The 20,769-nt window shown below is 34.5% G+C and overlaps 1 protein-coding gene across 3 annotated transcripts in view; it reads left to right on the top strand.

Moving 5' to 3' along the window:
• The window catches only part of CERT1 (ceramide transporter 1), a 64,653-nt gene extending 45,737 nt beyond the window's left edge, over window positions 1-18,916 (top strand). For 2 of the 3 annotated variants that reach the window (XM_039364007.1, XM_039364009.1), the window contains exons 9-18: window positions 615-701; window positions 1,085-1,177; window positions 1,923-1,997; window positions 3,073-3,168; window positions 4,294-4,426; window positions 4,628-4,698; window positions 7,386-7,514; window positions 7,889-8,018; window positions 12,988-13,124; window positions 16,014-18,916. In XM_039364007.1, coding sequence (XP_039219941.1) covers window positions 615-701; window positions 1,085-1,177; window positions 1,923-1,997; window positions 3,073-3,168; window positions 4,294-4,426; window positions 4,628-4,698; window positions 7,386-7,514; window positions 7,889-8,018; window positions 12,988-13,115 — 942 coding nt within the window. In that variant the 3' untranslated portion in view covers window positions 13,116-13,124; window positions 16,014-18,916. The remainder of the gene's footprint in view (window positions 1-614; window positions 702-1,084; window positions 1,178-1,922; window positions 1,998-3,072; window positions 3,169-4,293; window positions 4,427-4,627; window positions 4,699-7,385; window positions 7,515-7,888; window positions 8,019-12,987; window positions 13,125-16,013) is intronic. The other variant, XM_039364008.1, reaches the window with a different exon arrangement.
• Window positions 18,917-20,769: the final 1,853 nt, after the last annotated feature.

The following is a 20,769-nucleotide window of genomic DNA, read 5'->3' as shown; positions in this document are numbered from 1 at the left end:
TTGTGCAGAGATAATTGCTGAACTATTTTTATAGGAATAAAAGTTAAGCATATTTTGGTAATTTCATTGAAAGTAATATGGCCTGTTCAAGTCTTGATGATCATATCCTTTTTAATTTTTAAAACTTATAGATGTATTTATTTATATATTTATGTAATATTTACCTGTCAAATTCTAGTCAGTTCTTTTCTGTTTGCCTATATAAGCTATAAGTCAAAGGATGTCAATTGTGTACAGGATTTTATAATTTAAACTGTTTCTGACCCATAAATTTAATAGGTGTCTAGGGTTTCTTTGTCTTCTCCGTTATACTTCACTTATGGTGGCTTCTTATCTGTCTTCTACTCAGAGAGTGAACCTGTTTTTATTTATAATTAATTGATTTGGATTTTTTCCTCTAAACAGTAGTTATATGTTGATTCAGACATTTTTAATATTATTATAAAATAATAAAGCCCCATGTTCTTTTCAAATTGATAAAGTATCTAAAAATAACAATATAAGCAGATCTAAATAAATTTGATGCAGTATTTTTATTCATTTGCAGTAGATTTTTGAACTGTCTTAATTTTGCATCTGCTACTGAGTTTACTTTCTATTGATTTTTGCTGCAGGAAGGTCCCAACAGTTTGATTAATGAAGAAGAATTCTTTGATGCTGTTGAAGCTGCTCTAGATCGGCAAGACAAAATAGAAGAACAGGTAATATTAGTATATACGTTCTAGGCAGAACTGTGTCTCTGTGTTATATCATGGCCCCTTTTAGAATACACATACTGTAATAAATACCATCTACAGCATACATTTCATGGAATTCAGAATGAATAGGAGCATATTTGTTTGATTAATCCTGCCTTTATTACTTTTATAAGTATTTTGTATTAATTTTTTTTTAAAATGTTTACTTTAAAGTAAGAGACAATTGCTGTTTGGTGTTATGCAAGAATTATGTTCAAGGCTTTGCGTTCTTAACTTAGAAGATGTGCCTACCACTGAGAATTATTTTTCAAATTATTTAATGTTTTCATGGTACATCTAAAATTCTAGGATAATAAATATATTTGTATATGCATTTCTTCTTATAGTCCCAAAGTGAAAAAGTCAGATTACACTGGCCATCTTCCCTGCCACCTAGTGATGCTTTTTCTGGTGTGGGGAATCATAGATTTGTCCAAAAGGTAAGATGCTTCCAAAATGTGACCTGAAAGTTGAATCAGTTCTGTGTTCCAATTGACACAATAGCTGATGGTTATGAAATATGTAAAGAGCCTATTATGTATGAATAAAGCCATTCAAACTGCTGCACTATCTGCTAGAAGAAAAATTACTTTTGCTGCATTGATGAACTTGAGAAATGTTTTTCTGCTAATCGTGCATGCTTCAAAATTAAGTTTACCGTAAATGCCGGCGTATAAGACGACTTCCGCGAGCGCTGAAATCGGCGCCAAAGACGGGGGTCGTCTTATACGCCGAGTTGTCTTATACGCCGGAAATACTGGTAGTTTCCGGCGTATAAGACGACGTTCTAGGAATGCAGCCCGGCTATAAAGACGGGGGTCGTCTTATACGCCGGGTCGCCTAATACGCCGGCATATACGGTAACTAAACTGTAATAAGAAGGACTTTTATTTTCCGAAATTTCTGAAAGCTTTCATTTTTCACTCTGTTAAAAAATGGTTTATTATGAATTAGTGAACACATCTTGTATACCAATAATATTTAGTATTCTGAGAAATAATTCTTTACTGAGCAGTGTTTGGAGTATAATACATAATAGGTGCATGAATCAGCATTTGCTGCTGTACTTGCTGCTTATGGTGCTTTTGTTTCTTCTTCATAATCTTGTGCGTGGAAGTTGGTACAACATGCTCTGTTGTGCCTTTGTTCTGATTACTTGGTTTTTTCTTTGTCTGTCTCTGTTAGCCCTATAGTCGCTCTTCCTCCATGTCTTCCATTGATCTAGTCAGTACCTCTGATGATCACAGATTCAGCTCCCAGGTACTGTATTTCTACATGAAGAGTGGCTTTACCATGTCTTCTTGCTGTATTTCACCTTCATGGTCACTTCTTTTCTTCTTCTTATGTTAACCATTCACGCTTGTTTTAAACAAAATGCACATAAACTGTAGGGTGAAATTGTGTATTCTAGTAGTGAGTAGGAGGAAGGTAAATACGATTGTGAAAAAGTTTTGTTGCATATCAATCCAAGACATTCCAAATGTGTTTTATTCCATTCTGTAAAAATCAGTACTTGTGATTTAAGTAACGTCCCTTATATTCTTGCAATTTCTCACACATTGTACAATATTAAGAAAGTTTAATTCTTCAACCTACATAGTTAATTTTGTCAAGACAAAATGTATTCATATTAATTCAACATTCTGATGATGAGTTAGAGATCTACTATGTGAATTTTCATTTGACTTTTTGATCATGGCATGAGCAAGTTACGTTGGTACAGAGTAACACTCATCTTTTTTTGGTTCTTGTCCAATGTTTGTCATATGCTCAGCAACTCTATTTTTAATGACCTCCAAGTTGGAGAAGACCTCAAATTTGTTAATTTTTTTAAAGAATTACAGCAAAGACTAGGTATATTGATAAATACATTGATTGCTGGTAATTTAAAATAGTTTGGCAAATGTTCCTAACAATAATGGGAACATATTTCCAATTTAGACCCAGTTTGAATGTTTACTTTTAAATTTACTTATATTTAATATGTCAATTTAAGTCTGTTTAAATATATCCAGAAATCATATTAACATAAATTGTTTTCTAAAGGGACACAATAAAAAAATTAATGTCTTGTGACTAAGAGACACTTTTGTTTAAATCCCATGTATTTGTGCTTGCTTGCTTGCTTGCTTGTCCGATTATGGAAGTTCTTTGCCCAAGTCAGTTTCTTGTTGATAATATATTTTTGTGCAGTCATTTTACTTATATATTTATTTATATAATGATTTGTTTAATGGCACATTCTAGGCAATCATGTGATTATCTTCAGGCTATAGAAGAGCTAAAAATACTTCCATAAATGTATTTTTAATTTATTCCTGTTTTGTTTTGAAAGGTGGAAGAGATGGTGCAGAACCACATGACATATTCATTACAGGATGTGGGGGGTGATGCTAACTGGCAACTAGTAGTTGAAGAAGGTGAAATGAAGGTAGGCAGAATATTTCATATTTTAGAAATATGTTAAAATGAATAATAATTTAGACAAAGAGTTGCTAATTTCCCCGAGGCTGTTAATTCAGTAAAAAGATTGAAATTGGATCTCCAGATTTAGTCCAAGCTTTAAGCTGCTATTTGTTTTTGCTATTTAGAATGCATATTACTTTGTTTCTCTCTGTCTAAAATAGTGATTACAGTTCTAGTCTACACAATTGAAAAAACAATATGACAGTACTAGAAAAGTACAAAAATATTTCAAAAATGCTCAGAGAACTCAAACTCGTTCTGTACTAGAAAAGGCTGGAATGTTTGGAACTTTGGAACTTAAAGAAAGGATATGAAGTAGAGATATGATTGAACTGAGTGAAATCTTACATAGAATGGAAAAAAATAAAGTTTTTCTCCTGTCAAAATATTAGAATTATATTATATAAAGTTGATTGGAAAAATATTTAAAATGAACAAAATGAAGCATTTCATTTCCCTCCCCACTGTGTCCTATTACTTGCTTTTGTATTTTTGTATTTTATTTTATAATCTAATAAAATGTTAAAACAAAATGAAGCATTTCTTTGTACAGTGCATAATTAATCTGTGAAATTAATTATCAGTAAGTGTGATGGCCACTTACTTGGATAGGGTTAAAGGAACTAAATATATTAACTGAAGACAGGTCTTTCAAGGCCTACTGGCTTTAAAAATTCAGTTATCTTCAGCATGGGGGGGGGGTTAGCAAGTCTACAGATGCAAGTAACAGAGGAACAATAGAGGGACAGCTTATATATCCATCCCCAACTTGTGAATATCCTAGAGCAGGGGTAGACAACCTTGGCTCTTTTATGACTCGTGGACTTCAACTCCCAGGAATTCTGAGAGTTGGAAGTCCACAAGCCATAAAAGAGCCAAGTTTGCCTATACCTATCCTAGAGGCATCAGTGTGTGTGTGTGTGGGGGGGGGGGAGCCAGAATATGATAAGAGCCAAGTCAGTTCTTATGTTCCATATTTAAATGAATGGCATTTCTACTGTAATTTTACTAATCCAGGATTGTCTGTACCAATTTCAAAAGTGAATTTAGAATATAAAAAAGTTTTAAAATATTTTAAATTTATTCAAAGGTGTACAGGAGGGAGGTAGAAGAAAATGGCATTGTTCTAGATCCATTGAAGGCCACACATGCAGTCAAAGGAGTAACAGGGCATGAGGTCTGCCATTACTTCTGGAATGTTGATGTTCGCAATGATTGGGAAAGTAAGTAAAAGTAGTTTGTTTATTTGTATTTGCTGCTGTTCAACTGACACTCACTTAGTCCAGTTCCTCATTTTCAGCTAATATGTCTGGAAATTCTAGGACTTGCATTTCTAACTCATTCAGAGAATAGAGATTTAGCTAATTCTGATATGTGAAGGTATTATTGCTATAATTTAATTATTATTTTTGTATTCTCTTTAGCAACCATTGAAAATTTCCGTGTTGTAGAAACTCTATCTGATAATGCAATCATCGTCTACCAAACACATAAGGTAATACTTAGCATTATTTCATAACACTTCAAAGTGCTATGAAGAAAGAAATCAACCTAAAGGTTACAAATTTCTATCTTATCTGAACTGGTTTTTTCTGTTAGAACATTATCTGACTTATCAGGAAAAAATAGAGTTAAAGATTGATGTCTTCTATTGTTTTGCAAAATTTGGTTAGAAGTTTCTTTAATCTTGATCATGTATTTTTGTTCCAAGTAATTCAGATCTTGTTTATTTTTAGAGAAGCAAGTGCAATAATAATTGAGAAGAGACTATAGCTCAATAACGGAATATAAGCTTTTTATTCCAAAGTTCCCAGATTCAGTCTTTCCCCAGATGCTATGAATCTGTGAGTGGGTAACAGGAAGAAAATCATTTCCTAAATCATGATTTAAAAATTATTTCTAAAATGATGCCCAAATCATCATGTTACATTGCAAGCCAAATTAATGCTAAGACCAAGCTACAAATTGTCTTCAACTTGAAGGGTAACTTATTTTGCAGTAAAGACACAGTCTTACTGTATTGATAGAGCAGAATAGTTGTAACTCAGGGTTGAAATGAAGGGTAATTTGTGCTCTCTGCGCTTGGTTATTTTCTTGCAGACATTTCATTACCCAAATTTAGATAACATCAGTGCACTATTTTTAGTAATGAAACATCTGCAAGAAAACAAATAAGCTCAGAGAGCACCCCGTACCTCTGAATCTTAGAGTATCCTTATATTAAACAATGTATTAAAATTGTTTTCATTTATTTATTTACTTATTTTTGATTAATTTATCTGCATCCTCATCTTTTAACCTGTACAGGTAGTCCTCAATTTACAACCATTCATTTAGTGGTCATTCAAAGTTACAACATTATTTTTAAAAAGTGATTTGTCATCAAGTTTGGGCACTTGGCAACAAGCTCATATTTACAATGGTTGTAGCATCTCAGGATCATGTGATTGCCATTTGCAATCTTCCCATCCAGCTTCTGACAAACAAAGTCAATGGGGGAAGGTGATTTTGCTTAATGACTGCTTGATTCACTTAATAACTACTGTGATTCATAGTAAAATTGGACATGACTCACTTAACAACTATCTTGCTTAACAACCTAAATTTTGGTCTCAATTGTGGTCGTACCTTGAGGATTATCTGTATACATATTCCTTTATATTATTGTCCCAACAAACCTGAGAATTAGGGTGAGCAGTGAAAAAATGATGATATCGAATCATCCAGTAACTGGGTGTGTGAAGTCTAACTTGCTATTTACTACACCATTCTGGCTATGGCATAATTTACTTCATCAGATGCATGGATATCATTGTAAGAGAGGAATTTATTTTTCTATTGCATTGATCAGTTATATTTAATAAAATTGTCCTTATTATTTTTCTTGATGTTTGCAGCAGATGATTTGGGGAAACTAAAGTTTGTATCTTTACTTCCTCAATACTTAGATTGGTGTCCAAATACTCTTTTGCTTATAGATTGAGCACTTTGTCCTATTTGGATTGTAATGGACCAATGCTCTACAAAAGTGTGGGTAGGAGCTTGTGGAAAAATTCTCTTTCATCCTCTCACTTATTTCTAGTCTTGGGTGTAGTTCACCTTGTTCACAGTTGACTTCCTTAATAATAAGCATACAATTATTTTTGCAGTTCTCAATAGCATCACATTCTGCATAGCTGGATATGATAAATGATGGCAATTACTATTATTAATTATCCTTGCTTGGATCTAATGCAGAAACACTATTGTAAAATCTAATCCAAAATTATAATAAAAGTGTGCAAAACATTTCACCACAAAATATCCTGATCTTAAAACATACTGTTCCAAGTTATTTCCCAATCTCTGCAATATGGGTTTAATAATATTGAGCTAAATTATAGGTTTGCTTTAAAGATTAGAACAAAAATGTGATTTTAAAATCAAAAAAACATTTCAATAATATAGAAAACTTGTATCCAGCTGTTTGAAAATCTCAGTGTATAGAGTGTTAGGGATCTGTATGTAATGCCTCAGCTTGAACTCTTTGTGTACAGTAATTTCTTTTAAATCTGTGTAGGCACATAATCAAAAACCAGGCCTAAAAACAATTCATAAATATTATTTTTCTCCTCTAAAAATTACATTATGCCAATCCAAATCTTTATTGAAGGGATTGATGGTGATATATATTTAATGCATTTTTGTTTCCAGCAAGTTAGAAATAATAAATTTTGACAATATAGCATTAGTTATCAAAGATCTATAAAGCAATGCAACACAAGTTATTGCTGTATTATCTAAAATTGAGAAATCTTTCAAACAATATTTTGCTTTAAAATTAAGAAATACTTTGCATTGTTGCTAGTATGTGGAGGATTGCATTGCCTTGAAGGACACAATATGAGAGTCTTGAAGAATTGTTGAATTTTAAACGTCTTTGCTCTTTGGTTATAAATTTTGTTTTGGTTGTCATATTTTAGGTTATAAATGAAATATTTTGTAATACTATGTGTGTGTCTATATGTGTTCTTGCATAGAATCATTGAATAGGTATTTCTTTTTATATTTTTCTCTGGGATTATATATGTAACAATCAGTATCCTCAAATTTTGATTTACTTGTTTTCTGTTATTAGGATTACTACACAAGTGTTGTTTAAAAAACTGAATACTTTAAAACATATAACTTCTTTCCTTCTAGCGAGTGTGGCCTGCTTCTCAGCGTGATGTGCTGTATTTATCTGCTATTAGAAAAATACCAGTTTTAAATGAAAACGACACTGAGACATGGATTGTCTGCAACTTCTCTGTGGAACATGGTAGTGTTCCTGTAAGTAAAACTTGTAGTTTCTGAAGGTATTTATTGTTTTAAAATTCCTTTCTTAACTGGAGTGTTTGTAAACCAGGGGTAGTCAACTTTGGCTCTTTTATGATTCGTGGACTTCAATTCCCAGAATTCCTGAGCCAGCTTAGCTTAGCTGGCTCAGGAATTCTGGGAGTTGAAGTCCACGAGTCATAAAAGAGCCAAGGTTGACTACCCCTGTTGTAAACCTTAGGGCAATGATAATTTAAAAGAAAGGAAGGAAAAGATTTAGGATATTTAATGAGTTTTTTTCTAATGGAAAGAAAAGGACAGAGCCATAAGTATTTATTCACAGTCAGCATTTAATCAGCAACAATGTGAATGTTTGTATTTGTTGACAGACAAACAATCGATGTGTTCGTGCCAAAATAAATATTGCTATGATTTGCCAGACATTGGTAAGCCCTCCAGAAGGAAACAAGAAAATAAGCAGAGACAACATCCTATGCAAGATTACATATGTAGCAAATGGTAAGTCATGACTTTCTTGAAATGCATATATAGTTGTGTTAGTGTAAAAGGTTTTTTTCTTCTGATTTACAGATAAAGAACCATATGAATAATAAGATAAAGGCCTATGTACATACATGTGCATACATACATGACAATTACTTTTTGTAAAGATACTGCAACAACTAATTCTGTTTAGGACAGTGATGGTGAACCTTTTAGAGACCAAGTGCCCAAACTGCAACCCAAAACCACTTATGCATCGTCGGGTGCCGGGTGGGTGTGGCCCATTGGGTGGGTGTGGCCCATTGGGTGGGACTAAAAAGTTCGATCAATCCAACTTTGCATGATTTTTTTTTCCTGCGAGAAGTTGAAATTGACTGATTGATTGAACCTTTTTTTGTGTGTGTGTGCACGACGGCGGAGGCCTAAAGCAAAAAGGTTTTATAAAACCGAGCTGAAGGCTTAGGACTGGGGCGACGGTGTGCGTGCCCACAGAGAGGGCTCTGAGTGCCGCCTCTGGCATCTGTGCCATAGGTTCGCCACCACTGGTTTAGGAAGACCTGACATTGTTTATTGTTGAAACTACAATTAAATCCAAATGACAATCAAATTTTAAATCATTTTTGGCTTCTTTTAAGATGATAGAGATAGAATGAAGATAATAGGGCAGGAAGGGTTCATCTTTTTCCCAACTCAGGAGCATGTGGAAGGTGCATTTTATCTCTTAAGTAAAGAGTCAGGAAAAACTAAAATTTGGTTTATTTTACATTTAATAAAAAGAAGAAATATTACTGTAAGGTGTCTTCTTTTATATATATAATCACTTCCCTCTTCTAGTACATTCAAAATTACAATTTGAAAACCATTTTTGGACGGATTTGGAGCCCACAACCACAGCTTTAGGAGATTACATCCCTTTTTTTAGAGGCTGTGTTCGTTACATAAAATCAAATCTGGATTTCCTTCTGGCCGTGCGTTAAATTGAAAACTTGCTGTGAGATCTGCCCATTAGGCATGTATTCTATGTACACTATTTTATGTATGTAAGTTTTAAGTATGTGGTAATAATTGTAGATGGATTGTGATATGACCCCCACAATTTTATTTAGATTGATCTGTAAATGCTACATGGGGTCTAATTTAATATCCTATTTCTGTAATATCAAAATGAGAACTGATTTTATTACTTTTAATAATAGTTGTACATAATTAAAATTTTAGGATTTCAAAATTATCTGGGACAAGCTTTTTTTTAATTGGAAGTATAATCTGCAATCTCTGCTAACCCTAAGCAAATACCATATGAAAATGCAATTCCCCCTTATACCTAAAGCAGTTTAAATCCAACAGTTTATTTTCGTACCTGTCACACATGCTATTGGATACATTGCCAAAATTTACATTTCTCAGGATTAGGACTAGTAGGCGGCAATTAGTTGACAACATAACCAGCATTCATAGTCTTGAGAAACTATAGCTTCCAGCTAACTTCCATCCAGTATTTGGTTTTTTTTTTAATGATTGGTACAGTTAGGGAAAAATATACAATGTTGTAACCATGGCTCATTGTCAGCGCTGGCTTTTTGTTATTAGTGGTAATACTGATTACATTTTCCCATGTATCATCAAATTATTATAGGAAAAAGATAATCTACCCATTTCAGATGTTTATTTATTTATTTGCTTTTTTGTTTGTTTGTAAAATTTCTAACTCTGTTTCCCAGAAAGATTCTCCAAGCATCTTCAAACCTTTTTGAAGCTATTTAAAATAAATTGAAAGTATAGTTAAGATACTGTATAGTTTAAATAAAACATTCAGATTAAAATTCTTCTGAAAGTACTATATTTTTAAATTACCCCCTCTCGAAGCTTAAAGTACCATAACATGCAATATCAATAATAAGATTAAATCACCACCAGAGATTTAATCAGAATTCTGGGTAAACAGTTTCCTCATTAGCTAGCACCAAAGTTTACAATATGTACAATAAATATAAGTGCATTGTTATAATCACAAGCATGAGGCATGAAGTAAATCGTAAACCAAAAAAGTATTCAATGTAAATAAAATAATAACAACTTCAAAAGTTTGTGCAAAGTTATAACACTAATGTGGCTAAAGATTGTGTAAAGCTAATCCTAAAACTACAACATGATCAGAGGTATACAGGTAACAACTTATGACTGGTTGTTTAATGACCGGTCAAAATTTCAAGTGCCTTGGGAAAGGATTCTTTATAGCCCATAAAGACTTCTGTCTGTCATAAAACATTGTGCCGTACATTTCAGGCATTTTGCAACAAACTCACTTACTGAGATCAATAAGTGACTCAGCGGTGGCTAATAGAGTTATCTTAAGGTTATCTAGTCTTTCTGAAATATCACTTTGCTGGACCTTGGGCATGGCTCCAAAGGTACTAGTAAGTACAGCTAGTGCCTATTAGACTTGGCCTCCTTCTGCATATCTGTCTTATTCCCATGGTCTGGCTTAGCCAAGGGCAAACAGGAGAGAAGGTAATGTTATTAACAACAGGTTTTATTATTTGGAACACCATGAAGAACAAAAGTAGCTGAGCTGAACAAAGAGATTATCCCTCCATCATGAAAAGAATAGCAAGAAATTATTTCATTTTAAGTAATATGTGAGCTGCAATAAATTAAAATTTGGGTACTGCGAGACAAGCTTGGAAACCACTCAATCAAACACAAATCTATTTGCTGATGATGGCAGGGAAGAAACTGTCCCAGATAAATTAGAATTTCTCTTTTGGAGATCTAACAACTAGAATTAAGTCTGTTCAAAGATGCATGATATATGAAGAACAACCTGATTTAATTACAAGGTATAAGTAGGCTTAATTGAAATAATTTCTTTAACTGCTTGCGCACTTGCCAGCAGTTACATTTGTGATTTATTATTACTCAGTCCTGAGGGATGTTGGTTCACTCAGTCCTAGGAATGTCTGTTTGGCCTTGGACCTCAATAAAGGCAGAAAGTCTTTTTGTACATTTTTGGGCAAAAACCTCAAAGTCACTTTTTAACAGATCCAGGTTATTTTTAATGGAAACTAATTGCTTGAACACCGAAATGATAGTTTGTGCTGTAAGAAAACATGGTTTTGCCATGAATTTAGTTGCGCCCTCTTATATCAGCAGTTTCTCCTAGTTCTTACCACATGCAACTTGTTCTTATTTTCTTTAGAAGAAACTAGAGAGTGAATGGACTGGGGAATGATGGGGAGGGCCAGCGTAGAATCCGACCTGTCTATTAAATCATGTCTAGGGGAAACAGAACACCCCAATAATTGCTCTTTTTCTATTTTTGTATGTTAGTCCTCTTCAAAACCCTCAAATTTATTAGAGATTAGAAACATGGTTAATTTACTTACTATTGCTTTTTGCAGAAAAAGTTCATCAATTTTTGGTTGTTTGGCTGTCTTGGAAGAGTTCTACAAGCCAAGACTCACTTTATGACACTTCTTCCTTTCCCCTTTTCTCCAAGTCAGAAGTCTTTTCTCTTTCCTTCTCAATGCCCGACTCTTCTTTTTTCTCTCTCTCAGGAAAAGATGTATAACTGATTTAATTTGCTTATTTTAATAAGTCATAAACAACACTAAAGAGGCAGGATATAAAACAGGAACTTATAGAAAAAAATGTTAATAGTTTGCCATCTTGTTCGGGTTTTGTTTCCATTATTACATGTCAAGAGTACAATTGATTTTAAATAGTAAAGACAGTTATGCTTCAGTGTTACATTTAAAGTCACAATGTTTTGGTATAGTTAGAAAAATTGGCAAAAGAAATTGGTAGGTTAGCAAGATTCACAGAAATTTCTATATAAAAAAAGGAAAAATCAAGCCTTCTCTAAGTATGTAGTCACATCCATACAGTATCCTTGGCAATAATACCAAAGCAGTTTACTACCGGTTTTTCCAATTTTTTAATACTTCAAGATTCCTTGGCAATCTTTTGTTCAAGTACTTACTAGGATCAACTTTGCTTAGCTTTTGAGCCATAGAAAATATCTCTCTTCAACAATATACAGATAATCCTTGCTTAACTGCCATTTGTTCAGCGATGATTTGAAATTATGATGATGCTGAACAAATGGCAGTTATGGCTGGTCCTTGAAGTTAAGGCTGTTGCAGCATTCCCACGATCAAAATTCAAGTGCTTGACAGCCTGCCTGCATTTATGACCAAAGCATCCTCGTCAACTCCTGACAGCTACCTATTTTCTCTCCCCCATCTCTGCCTTTCTGGCTGCTCTGCACTCTGGTGTTGCTGCCTACCCCTTCTACCAGGCACCACCTCTAGTTGGCCTTTGCTAACTTTTTCCTCCTGCTGCTGACAAGGCTGGTCCAGCCAAGGCAGCTGCTGGCCCCTAAAACTTTGAGGTTTTAGGTGGTGGAATCCAGGATGGCTAAAAGGGAAGAAAGGTGGGTGGGAGGAATTGAAACTGAAGCAAGTGTGGCAAGGCAGGAGAAGCATGAAGTCCCCCTTGACAGTGGTGTGATCCTCACCCAAGAACTGCAACCAGAAATACTGGAGCTGCCATTGCTAAGAAATGCAGTCACGTGATGTTTCGTCTAAGTGACATTTCACTTAGTAATGGAAATTCCAGATCCAGTTAGGGTCACTAAGCGAGGACGGCATGTAGATGTTATACAGCTGAAAACAAACTTTGCAATGGCAAGAGTTGCCCTGGGCTCCTTATTTGCTAGTAGGAATTGTATAAAACTTTCTTCAATTTATCCAGTAAATGGAATTGGAAGAGATGTTAAGGAGCTCTTTGTTTATGTCTTGATAGAAATTACAGTTTAACAGAGTATGAGTTTGTGTTTCAATATTACCATAATTACAAGAGTAAACCTGATGGGATAATATTTATGTAATTTAAATTCTCATCAGATTTTATTGTTTGTGAATTTGCCACTCCATAAAAATGCAAATATATTAACCACTTAAAATCTCATCTTTGTTTGTAGTGAACCCTGGAGGCTGGGCACCAGCTTCTGTACTACGGGCAGTAGCAAAACGAGAGTATCCCAAATTCTTGAAACGATTCACATCATACGTACAAGAAAAAACAGCCGGGAAGCCTATTTTGTTCTAGTATAATCGGGTATGTATAATTCCTTTGGTTTTTGCTATTTATAATTATTTCATCATTAATTATATAGTCACTTCAGATATGCTGAAATATTTGAAATGTTTCTTTATTTGTTTTAAATAATGTGGGTATGTGGGAGATATGGCAAATTCATAGTTGGAAGAAATAAGAGGATACAGTTAAGATTATAATTTGGGGTTACATTCTTGATACCAAAATGTTCTGAAAACTTTCTCAGAATCTTCCAGGCTCCTGATCTCACTGAATCCTCTCTCCATCCCTCTCTCTCTCTCTGTCTCTAATTAGGGATCTTGCATGCTGCAAGTCAAACAACCAGCTGTTATACAGGTAGTCCTCGCTTACCTTGTTCAGTGACCATTTGAAATTGCAACAACACTGAAAAATAAGACTTATGACTGGTTCTTGAAGTTGCAGCCGTTGCAGTGTCTCTGCAGTCATCTGATTGTGATCAGGCACTTGACAAGAGGCTTGCTTTTACTTTGAAAAAAAAAAAACCATAATTTTTATTAAGAATTTTGATGGCTATTAAAATTAATACAATAAACTTAGAGAAAAAGAATAGCATATGGAAACAGATAAAAAGTTTAGGAAAGAAGAAAAGGGAAAGAATGAAAAAGAAAATTATATAAAAAGGTAACTTCCAATCATTATCACAAGAAGTATAAACAAATGTAGTACCTTTTCACACCTTACAAGGTTACAAACAGATCACTTCCTCCTATATCCTATAAGAAAATCCATAAAATTTCAGTCATGGTGTCAGAAAAAAGTCCTCAAAGAATTTGCAGGAAATTAAAAAAAAAACCACCTTATTTAACCTTGATCAAATAAACCAATTTTATATTCCTTCTTTTTACTTCTGTCTTAATATTCACTCAAATATTATCATAGAATTTGATCTCACTTCCCTATATCGTTGCACATATTTCTTGAAGGTTTTAGGAAGCCTCTTTTGTATATCTAATAAGAAAACAATTTCCAAATTATTCTCTGGCCAGTTTCTTTTGTGTATACAGTAAATGCCTTTTCTAAAACATTTCCTAGTCCAGTCATTTGTAGTTCTACAGTTTCTCTGTCTTGTCATATACTATTTGTCCATCTATCATTCATCATCATCATCATCCTTCATTAATATCTTTTCAACATAGTCTATTCACACAAGCAGAGATTGTTACTGACAGTGTTGATTTTGTAATTATTAAGTTCTGCCTCCATTCTTCAGAGACCTTTAATATTCCCAATATTATAACATTTAAGTCCCAGTATTAACTGACATCAAGAAAGGCTTGTATTTTTTTCCTGCTTAGAATCATTCATACCCTCCTTCCCCTGTAGTGTCCAGTTTCTAAAATTATAAAATGACTTATCTTTGATATGACTTGCAATAGGCAGGATACCCACAAGAAGCAATTTATTTTTATAGTTAATTCTAAAATCTATCGTAAAAGCCAATACTCCAAATTTATCTGCACTCTTAATCTAGTTATAAACAGCTGATAACTGTTTATAACTACATCAAAATCTTATTTAGGCTTCTTTCTGTTTATCTCAAATTCTTTAAGTTCTTAAGCCTATAATTTTTCTTTTGTTCAGAGTTGAAGAAAAAACTCACCTGATGACTTTTTAGATTTATGGTTCTGAAGGTCTCTAAAAGCTTTAAGGTAGTTAATAGGCAGTTTCCTAAAGTGAGTAGAAAACCAGTTTTTCTCCACTACAGTTGCAAGAAAGATGACTGATCCCTTCATCTCCCAGTACTCAAACCCACAGTTTCCTCACAAGGGGGAGCTGTCAGAAGCATATGTGGGTGATTTTATCTGGAGAGGATCTGAGGAACCAATATATTCACTGGATCCTGGGACTTTCCATGGTCTTCAGTTCTGCTTTCACAAAGCTGTCTTCAGTTTGGCATACCTTCCTGGAAATTGCATACACCTTGCATTTACAATGATTATAGCATCCTACAATCATGTTATCATCATTTGCTCCCGACAAGCCAAAATCAAGGAGAAAAATCAGCAGGAAGTTGCAAGTCACACTCATGTGCTGTTATGCTTAATGACCCATAGTGACCTGCTTAATAACTGCAGCCAGAATTGGCATAAATTGGTACAGTCACATGATGTTGCACTTAAGTACTGCACCACTTAGTAATGGAATAGCCAGTCCCTATTGAAGTTGGTAAGTGAGGATTACCGGTAAGCTTATAAACATCCTTCCGGACTGAACTACATTTTGCAAAGTTTAGAGAAGGAATAATTCAGATCAGATAAATAGACTACCAACAGATCAGTGTAGCTCGATATAGTTTTCACCTTGTCAGGTGCCTGATCCAGGCCACACATAGCAAGCAGACAAGATAGAGATTGATTCCCAGCAACCATTTAAGCTTCCAGTTACCAACCTTTGCTCCTAATTTCAGACTTTATAAACAAATTGCAAACATTGCGAGGCAATTCCACTTGCACGGAGGAAGCTTCAGTGGGATGTAGGCTGAAAATGTCTGCAGGTCACCTGATGAATACTACCTTGGTACTGATCTCCCCAAACCCAGAGAACCAACTAGCAAAAATTCATCAAAATCATCTTAATTTTGATGATTTTGTGACTTCATAAATAGAATACCTTACCTGCAAATAAATTAGTTGTGATAAGACAATCAGTGTAAATTGTGCTTAGCCATGAATGCACCCAATTCAACAGCTGGCTTTGTTCAACTAGAGAAACACATTTAAACCAATTTATGGATACCTTTGTTTTTCTGCTTATCAAGGGGAGAAGCAGCAGACATTGGCCTCATTCTAGCTTTGTGGTACTGGACACAAGTGGTACTGGACACAAGTGAGAAACTTCATCTATTTTCCCCTTTCTCCCTCTACCTAGTGATTGGAACAAGGCTGTGTGAACATTCCATTTGGAGAAATGAACCAAAATGAAGGCTCCAAGCTGGAACGTAGGATCTACAGTCTTATGGGCCAAGTCCTGCATTCTATACACAACTGAAGAATATTGCAATGCCATGAACTTGAACTTTCACTGTCTTCTGCTAGTTCACTTTGCTGAGTTGATGTGTAATTATAAAAATACATGTGTTGATACATGTATATGGCTCTGTTTGCTTGCTCTAGAGGAGAATACTACAATTTTGGGTCACCAACTTGGTTCATTGCTTTAACTTTTGAATAATTTGAGGAGATTTCATTTACTGTGGAACTTCATAACACACTTGCACAGTTCTTGTTTTGTGTATGTCTAAAAAGCACAAGAGACGAATACACATCTAGCATATCATATGTGCTTTATGTACACAAAAACATGTCATAACTTTTTTTCTCATCAGGTTTTCAGTAAATTCTGTGTCCTTTCAGAGGAAATTTGTGTATGCTTTGTATAATCATAGTTCATTGCTGCTGAGTTTCTATGAGAAATCATATTATGTAAAACTTCTCTTAAAATATGAGGGCTGTCAGGATCTTTATGACTTGCCTTTTCTATAGTCTTGCTCCTATGAAGGTCTTCTGGGATCTGATGGAGTAGGCATGAAAAGCTTTATTTTTTTCAGATATCTTTATATTTCTATTTTTATTTTTAGTTCTGTAATATGTTCTATAGTAATTTAGTTCCAGAACATGATCCCAAAAAGGTATTATCTTCTGGTAATATCTAAAGTTATTACTAGATACTATATAAGAAGACCTGACTGCCAGAAAACAGCTACTGCTGTATCTTGCCCAGATTGTGTGAATATGGGCTACTTTCTAGCAATTGGAACTTACACTGTGTAATATTTATTGAGTTAAATTGGATTGCTGAAGATAACATTCCCAGTCTTGGAAAAAAATGCTGTTGTTTAGTCCTACACTTTGTTTCCTGTTGAGTAAGGCTATGCTATGAGATTCATATATAAAAACTTGCCATACACGTAATATTTGCCCCATGATCTGCCTTGTCAGATATGAAAACAAATAAAATCTAAAGAGAATTCCCCTTAGTTGCTATGAGAAGTTAACTGTCAAGGATCTGACTGTCTTTAATATCAACAAATACAATATATGAAGGGTGAACTGTATGAAAAGACTGGTGATCCTTTTGAGGAAATGCCTTGGGTTGTACTTTTAAATTGAGATTAGCCAGATGACCTTTTTAGCTGTCAGCTTGTGTATATACGGTATATAAAGAGAGACAAAATTTGGATATATTTTTGAAAACAAAGCAGAAAGTCTTTAATCATATAGAGTAGCTGATGCCTGAAAATAAATATACTTTTTAATGAAGATTCAGCTAATGAAAATCTTCAAGGTTGGAAGCAAGTTATTTTGGGTATAAGCTGATGTGTCTTTGGTACACTAAAACAGGCACACTCTAAAGTTGTTTTATGTACTGTATACAGAATTCATGCTTTTTAGTATCCTTCATTTGCCTTTCTCTAAATAATGTGCATGGAAAATGCCTTACTACAGAATAATTCTGCTCATGATTTAAAATGTAGAAAAGTGCCTATAGGGTAATGCTGGCAAGGCAAAGAGTAAAGATGGTGAATTTGATCTGTTTACTATCTCACCAGTAAGCATTTTGTATACCATTTCTTATACCTCAGATAAGTTTAATATTTTTGCAATCAACTGGAAAAAATATTTATTCACCATAGCCACTGATGGGAACTTCAATATCAAAATATTACTTAGACCCTGAAAACAAAATCAGCAATTTGCCATTCCTGATTATGATCATGGAACACATGCAGATAACTATTATTTAATTGGATAGCTTTATTTTAGAAAGAGATGGAAAGTTTACAAAGCAGTTTATAAATCTTAATGTCATTAGTTGCATTTGCACTAAATGTGATGTATTTTGCAAATCTGTAAATAAAAATTACACTAAAAGATATTATTTGTAAACTAAGCTTTACTTTTAGACAAGTGGTGTCACTTCATTACAGCTAGCCCTGCCCAATCTGTCTTGAAATTTCTTAGGATGTATAATAAAATAATTGTGGTCAGTGCTTGACTAGCAGTTCTTAATGTTTTTCCTGAAATGGATTTTTATTTTTAGTTCCCAATTGATTATCGATTTTTTTTTCCATCTAGCACATCTATCCACCTGATACTTCACAAGTGGCATCTTTTGCTATAATAAGTGATGAGCAAATTATAGTCCCTACATGTTTAGTTTTTTTATGAGCTAAACTATAGTTAAATTCTGTGGATGTAGGTGGTTTTACTGTATCTCTTTAGCTTATTGTTCCAAAGACTGAATGGCCACCAGAACCAATATTAACATTAGAATTCTATCAAATGGTGGAGTTTCCTCTTTAACTGGGAATGGAAAACATATTGAGACATATCTGGTTTTTAAAAATCTTTTTTATTATTACATTTTGCAATCTGACTAAATGTTATAAAATCTTTGAAGGGGTTAGAGGTGGAATGCTGGGTCATCTTGAAAGAAATTTCTCTTACCTTATTGAGTTGAGCTGACTTGTAAGAAAATGTACGGCACTCATTAATCAAATGGTTAAGTCAATTTTTCACAAATCTTTTTGTCAACTGTTGGTTATATAAATGAAGCTGTATTTGAGTTATCTTGTTCAACTACATACTCAAATTATAAATCAGTTTCTAGAATGTCCCGAGTGTGTAAAATGTGACTGTTCTATGATAGCTTTATGATCCTGTTAACATTAAAAATAAATGACTAAATGGAGTTGCCTCTTCCATATTACAATCACAGATTTGAAAACCAGTATTTAAAAGTGCAAAGTATTAAAATATATTACAAACACATTTCTATTTTGTATTTATTTTTTAATACTCAACACCAGCATTACATTATTTTATTCTAAAAAAGAAACTTTACTCCTAGTATGATGTAGTTGGAAAAATACTATTGCTTTTATGTGTGCCTGTGACAAGTAGCCAAAATATTTGGTGACTGAAAGGCATTAGTAGCAATTGGACCATGAGTGAAGTTGGGTGGGGTTAAGATTTGTTTCTGGAGTATTTTATTTCCCCCCAATACTTTTATCATAGGAGGCTTTGTAAGCCATAAAAATATTAAGGGCCACATGCATTATCTTCCTGTCTACTGAAATAAATGTGATTCAGAATTTATATAATAGAATAAGAAAAGTTTATATAACTCAACTGGTATTTAGGTTTAGCCATTTCTGTGTTCATATGTTCTCTAATTAGCACCAATTGTCATTTTTTTCAGGTTCTATCTTTACAAAGTTTGCACTGGGAGCAACTGCCTCCCAGGTCTGTTTAAATACACACTTGTAATTATTACCCCACCCTTCACCAATTACTACCCCACCCTTCACCAATAATCCTCAGCCACAAACCTGTTACACTCTGCCTAACAATCTACAACCCCGCCCTCTACAACCCCGCCCTCTCGTCTCCCAACCAGCACCCAGCAGCAATCAGAGAAACTTCAACCACCCCTGAGGCTTCTCTGGGACACTCTTGACTGTTAAGCGTAATTGCCAGCTACCGCCCATCAGCTGTGCAGCGGCTTGCTGCTCGTCAGCTGTTTGGCGGCTTGTCCTTCTGCGCAGGCACAGCAGTGTATCTGCGCATGCGTGGCATCTAATGATGTCCGGAATATCCCTTTGCTGCTCTAGCGTTCAGAACAGCCGCCGGAGGATCTGTGGCTCACTCACTCTTCCAAAACGGTGAGCTGCTTAGATCCTGTGCTGGTTCTCCTCTGTCACCAGGCTGTCCCCCCCTTTTTTGTGTGTCGAGCCCAGGAGGGCTCGACACATTCACTTGGATTTTTCAAATTTTTATATCCACCCATCTCACTAAAAACAATTACACAACATGGAAGTGGATTACTAGGAAGCAGGGAATGGTGATTGTTGTTTTAGAAATGGCCTGGAGTATTGTGAAATGTAAAGCAAAAGGCTAAGGTTATAACTTTTTTTTTTTTTTGTATCTTACTGCACTGAAAAAAGTTGGAAACCACTTCTTCTTTCTCTTCTCCTTTAAATACTATCTGCCTCTGCATTACAAATATTTGACTTATTAATGAGGCAGCAATACATACTTGTTCTGTTTCAGTGAAGCTACTTATGCTCCACCTGTGGATGGAAATAGTCTCCCATGTTTTCCATTTCCTTTCCTCCTTTTTCTGTTTTGCTATTCCCGCTGAAAGGAAGGAAGAAATATATGTAATTTGTCTGAAAATCAAAATAGGGTGTGGGAATGTGAGGAATCAATTATTTAATTTATACAAATTGTATAATTTATATACAATCCTTGGGGTAAGTGATCTGAGATTGGTTCTCTGACTCCTCAGCCACAATCTTAACTCCCAGGATTGGGAACAGGCGGCACAGTATTGTGCTGGTTCTTCTCCTTTCTCCAAGGTTAATACCAGTCAGTGTTAATTGTGGACAAGAAAGTCTGCTCTCAACTCCTGTGAGGTGCTACAGGGTTTTTATGCTGTCTCTGCTGCTATTAAACATTTACATGAATGTGGGGGGAAAAAGCACGTGCAGCAAACTGCCATGCTTTCCCACCCCCCCAAAACCTCATAACCTTTTGATACCCTTTGTCCTAATGAAGCAGCCAAAAGGTCATCCCCTTTTGACTTAATATCTCACCTACCTAAATAAATAATTTGCTTAAGT

Source organism: Crotalus tigris, unplaced genomic scaffold (genome assembly GCF_016545835.1).
Source record: "Crotalus tigris isolate CLP2741 ecotype Arizona unplaced genomic scaffold, ASM1654583v1 scf7180000019642.961951, whole genome shotgun sequence".
Lineage (NCBI taxonomy): Eukaryota > Metazoa > Chordata > Lepidosauria > Squamata > Viperidae > Crotalus > Crotalus tigris.
This window is presented reverse-complemented; position numbering and strand designations above follow the sequence as displayed.